The following is a 5,000-nucleotide window of genomic DNA, read 5'->3' as shown; positions in this document are numbered from 1 at the left end:
GGACACACTAGGACCTGCTCAGGGGCGCATTTCAAACATGTGTTTTGCTTATTAAATGCAAAGTTTTTAATTTCAAAAGCATTTCTGAATTAAGTTCATATTTCCAACAAATGAAATTCTGAGCCAAAATAACGCAGTGGTGCTGAAGTCGGCTATACGGCGCTTTCCCTGACATTAATGCTCAATAACACTCCTGAGTTTCTGATGCGGTGCCGGACATAAACCAACATCTGAGGCATCAGTTCTGGAATGACTTATGGAAAATTGCTGAACTTCTGCACAATGTTTCAAACGAATGGAAAATTCTGAACAAAGATAGTGATTGGTTAAATGTCTCTCATGACTGGTTTTCTCATCTGAGATGTTATACACACACACTGAGTTTGGCTTCTCAGCGCTAAAGTAGTTTTTCTATGTTTTAAAGATTTTTTTGTGGCTCTAACCAAAGTCAACTTTTTTTGCTTTAAAGACATTTTTTGTTCAAATGTTCTAAAGAAACTAAAAAATAGTCACACTTAGTTGTAAATTGAGAACTGTTTATTCGTAATGATTGTGCTTTGCAATTGTACGGCTTACTATGTTTCATTCAGAGAACACACACACACACACACACACACACGTACCTCTGGTTCTTCTGGCAGGGGTTGGGCAGGCAGGGGTCGATGCTCCTGCAGGAGCCGAACACAAACTGGTTGTCCCTGAAGCCCACACAGCGCGCCACACAGGAGCTGGGGTACGTGCGCCCGTTCTGGGCACAGACTGGCACAAAGTGATCCGCACATCCACAGGGAAGACCTGAGGAACAGCAGCAACACCTGCGGTTATCAGCCCATCTGTCCTCCAGTCTCCAGTACTGAAGATCTGACTGATTCTGATAGAGGAGCGCGGGCACTATCTAACGCAGGGTTAGTGTAACACACATGCTTTAACCCTTTCCACACATGCCAGAATGACCAAACTCACTGTATTTACCAGTTGCCATTTCAACATTATTTAGAGAAAAAAAAGCGCCAAAATTAAAAACTCTCTGGAAGATATTACTGAACATGTTTTTAACCAGAGCAAAAGTAAATGTCTTACTTAAGTTTAGTTTTCATCTCGGTTTTTTGTGTTTATTTAAAATAAGACAAATCTGATATTATTGTAATCTTATATCTGTTATTTATCAGTTGAGATGTTGTTTAATGCTGATCTAACACACGAGCCGCGGTTTACATCCCAGTTGTGCAGATGGAGTGTGTGTTAACACTGCGTTACAATCAGCCCCTATTAGAAATATGACATTATATTCTATACTTTTATGAATTATTTTGAGAAACCATGAGAAAAGGGTGAATAATGACTGAGAGTCAATGTTCAGAAATTATTAATTATTATTATTGTTTTGAACTGTATAGCTGTATTTAGCGATGTGTGTGTAGTCAAACTCAAAAATGCTTATACTTTTAATGATTAAAAAATGCCATTATTTTATTTTAAAAAGTTAATATAAAATAAATACTCTGAACCCCAAGTGGATTTACACAAACTGAGAAAGTCAAAAAGCGTTAGGTTGTGCTCCGCTCTCCCCTACATGTTTTGTCTATAATGGTTAACTATATGTGAATAGACACAGTGAAGCACACACACACACACACACACACACACACCTGTGAAGAGACGCCGGTCCTCATCAGACCCGTCGGACCGCACACACTGACGGGATGAACACACACTTTCCCCGGCGAAGCAGGAGCAGGGCTGGCAGTCCAACCGGAACGACGAACCATGAGCTGGGAAACAGATCAACACTGAGACCGTCAGATCACACACACACACACACACACACACACACACACACAGCATTCACTCCGGCCTCTGTGTGCGTGTGTGAGTGCGTGTGTGTGCGTGTGTGAGTGCGTGTGAGTGCGTGTGTGTGAGTGTGTGTGTGTGTGTGTGTGTGTGTGCGTGTGCGTGTGAGTGCGTGTGCGTGTGAGTGTGTGTGTGTGTGTGTGTGTGTGTGCGTGTGTGAGTGCGTGTGTGTGCGTGTGTGACTGCGTGTGAGTGCGTGTGTGTGAGTGTGTGTGTGTGTGTGTGTGTGTGCGTGTGCGTGTGAGTGCGTGTGCGTGTGAGTGTGTGTGTGTGTGTGTGTGTGTGTGTGTGTGTGCGTGTGTGAGTGTGTGTGTGCGTGTGTGAGTGCGTGTGTGTGCGTGTGTGAGTGCGTGTGAGTGTGTGTGAGTGTGTGTGTGTGTGTGTGTGTGTGTGTGTGTGTGAGTGTGTGTGCACTCAAAGAAACCTGAGACCAGCCTGTAGACACTCATACTGTAATAACTGCTCATAATGTAATAAGTATTACATTATTATTGTAATAAAAAGTTCATAATGTAATAATTTTCTCAAAATGTAATTACAAAAAACTCCATTATTGTAATAGTTTTTAAAACATCAAATCCTTTACAGTACATTTTAAAAACACCATTGCTTTGTTTAATAATAATAATCATAATATTTAAGAAGGTAGTTTAAGACGGGCTTTAGATTTGTAAAAATGTACCGTAAGGGAACACTAATATTCCTTATGTTTTAATAACTATTACAATAATGAGGAGGCCAGTTTTAAAGCTTCTTACACACTGTTTCTGTTTCACTGTTTCTTGGATTCACATTTAGTAGTAAAGATTCCTGCGAGATGAGTTCATCTTCTAATATGACAGAGCATAAAGCGCCGCACATCTGTCTCGAATCAGCCTTCAGAAGAGCAGAAAAATAAACATGAAAGAAGAGCCAATAAACTCCGCAAACCAGCCTTTACACAAGAGGAGCGCTAATAAAACTACATTTATTCTAATTAGAAGGTATTAAAAGGTTTTATTTGATTTTAGATATGTGTGTGTTTTTACTGTTTTTAATGTTTTAAAACACAGATTACATTTTGGAGACATAATAAGCCACTGTAATTATTAATCGATTGAGAGTCCAGATTTGCTGAAGTGCAGTTCAGCCCCACACCAGCAGAGGGCAGCGCACAGCCTTCAATGCTCTCAGCCTTCTGACTCTTCTGTCAAACTTTGAATAATAATCAAATAAAAACTACTGTCTGTTATGCAAAATCATGATGTAACTACATAACTAAACTGCATTGCTGGATTCATATTTAAAGTGCCTCTATTATGTTTTTATGTTTTTAGAGTGTAAAAGTTCTGCAAAGTTTCAACGGTCAAAGTTAACTACAAATTAACGAAAAGAAAGAGTCGATTCTGAACTGAAATGAGTCGTCAGTAATTCAGTCTCACATCCTGTGTAACAATATAACACATTTGCATAATGTGGTCCTGATTTGCTGAACAGCGTCTCTTAGCCCCGCCCTCACTCACTGTAGTTAATGCCCTCCTCTAATCCTGATTGGCTGAACAGCGTCTCTTAGCCCCGCCCTCACTCACTGTAGTTAATGCCCTCCTCTAATCCTGATTGGCTGAACAGCGTCTCTTAGCCCCGCCCTCACTCACTGTAGTTAATGCCCTCCTCTGGTCGTGATTGGCTGAACAGCGTCTCTTAGCCCCGCCCTCACACACTCTAGTTAATGCCCTCCTCTAATCCTGATTGGCTGAACAGCGTCTCTTAGCCCCGCCCTCACTCACTGTAGTTAATGCCCTCCTCTAATCCTGATTGGCTGAACAGCGTCTCTTAGCCCCGCCCTCACTCACTGTAGTTAATGCCCTCCTCTGGTCCTGATTGGCTGAACAGCGTCTCTTAGCCCCGCCCTCACTCACTGTAGTTAATATCCTCCTCTGGTCCTGATTGGCTGAACAGCGTCTCTTAGCCCCGCCCTCACTCACTGTAGTTAATATCCTCCTCTGGTCCTGATTGGCTGAACAGCGTCTCTTAGCCCCGCCCTCACTCACTGTAGTCGTCTCTGAGCCTGAAGAGTTTGGTTGGTGTTGTTCATGTAGAGAAGACTAAGATTCAGATATGATAATGAGCGCTTGTTTTCTGACCAATCACAGCAGAGCAGCTCTCAGAGAGGCGGAGCTTAGAGAGACTGAATCTTCTAATGAAGCGTTTCAGACTCTTTGAGAGATTCAGTGATGTGTAATGTATATTATGAGAGAATTAAAGTGTTGTTTGACCTTTGATGCGTGTGATCCTGCTGTAGAGACGCCAGAGCAACATTAGGACCTGTAAGATAGCACCACTTTACACACTCACACACTTACATTTGCGCTGTCCTGCGATGAGGCAGGTCTTGGTGGTGTCGACGCATGGCATCTCGGCGCAGTTCTCCAGACGGCCGCTCTGACCGCAGGTGCACACCTCGTAGCAGCCCACCTGACCGCTCCTCGTGGGCACCTGGATACGGGCATCCATGGGCACCAGGAACTCCGACGCCTCGCCCAGTTTACAGCCTTCAAAACACACAGAACACACATCTAGAGACATTCCTCTATGGTCACAATACAACCCTAGAACACTCACACTACTCTCCTGTGCTCACTACGCTATTACATGTAATGTTATAGAAGCTACATATTTTTTAAATGTTTATAATATCAATTTAGAACATATGTAAGAATGTAAGTATTTTTATATTTAAAGGGTTAGTTACAAAGTCCATCTCAGTACAGTGGTTCTACAATAACTTTATGAAGTGCAGAGAAAACCTAAATAACGACTTATATAGTGATGACCGATTTCAAAACACTGCATCATGAAGCTTCGGAGCGTTATGAATCAGTGAGTCGAATCATGATTCGGATCACGTGTCAAACCGCCAAACTGCTGAAATCATGTGACTTTGGTGATCCAAACCGCTGAATCGACTCACTGATTCATAACGCTCCGAAACGCTGAATCGACTCACTGATTCATAACGCTCCAAACCACTGAATCAACTCACTGATTCATAATGCTCCGAACCGCTGAATCGACTCACTGATTCATAACGCTCCAAACTGCTGAATCGACTCACTGATTCATAATGCTCCGAACCGCTGAATCCACTCACTGATTCATAACGTTCTGAA

At 42.4% G+C, this 5,000-nt stretch overlaps 1 protein-coding gene across 2 annotated transcripts in view; it reads right to left on the bottom strand.

Moving 5' to 3' along the window:
- reck (reversion-inducing-cysteine-rich protein with kazal motifs) overlaps positions 1-5,000 on the bottom strand; it is an 88,792-nt gene that overhangs the window by 17,534 nt on the left and 66,258 nt on the right. For both annotated transcript variants that reach the window (XR_013815654.1, XM_079805944.1), the window contains exons 14-16: positions 4,194-4,382; positions 1,650-1,772; positions 624-795 (exon numbers count right to left, since the gene is read on the bottom strand). Coding sequence is in view for 1 of the 2 variants with exons in the window: in XM_079805944.1 (XP_079662070.1) it covers positions 624-795; positions 1,650-1,772; positions 4,194-4,382 (484 nt within the window). In the remaining variant the exon portion in view is untranslated. The remainder of the gene's footprint in view (positions 1-623; positions 796-1,649; positions 1,773-4,193; positions 4,383-5,000) is intronic.

Source organism: Gobio gobio, assembly GCF_949357685.1.
Source record: "Gobio gobio genome assembly, chromosome: 23".
In the NCBI taxonomy this organism is placed as follows: Eukaryota; Metazoa; Chordata; class Actinopteri; order Cypriniformes; family Gobionidae; genus Gobio; species Gobio gobio.
This window is presented reverse-complemented; position numbering and strand designations above follow the sequence as displayed.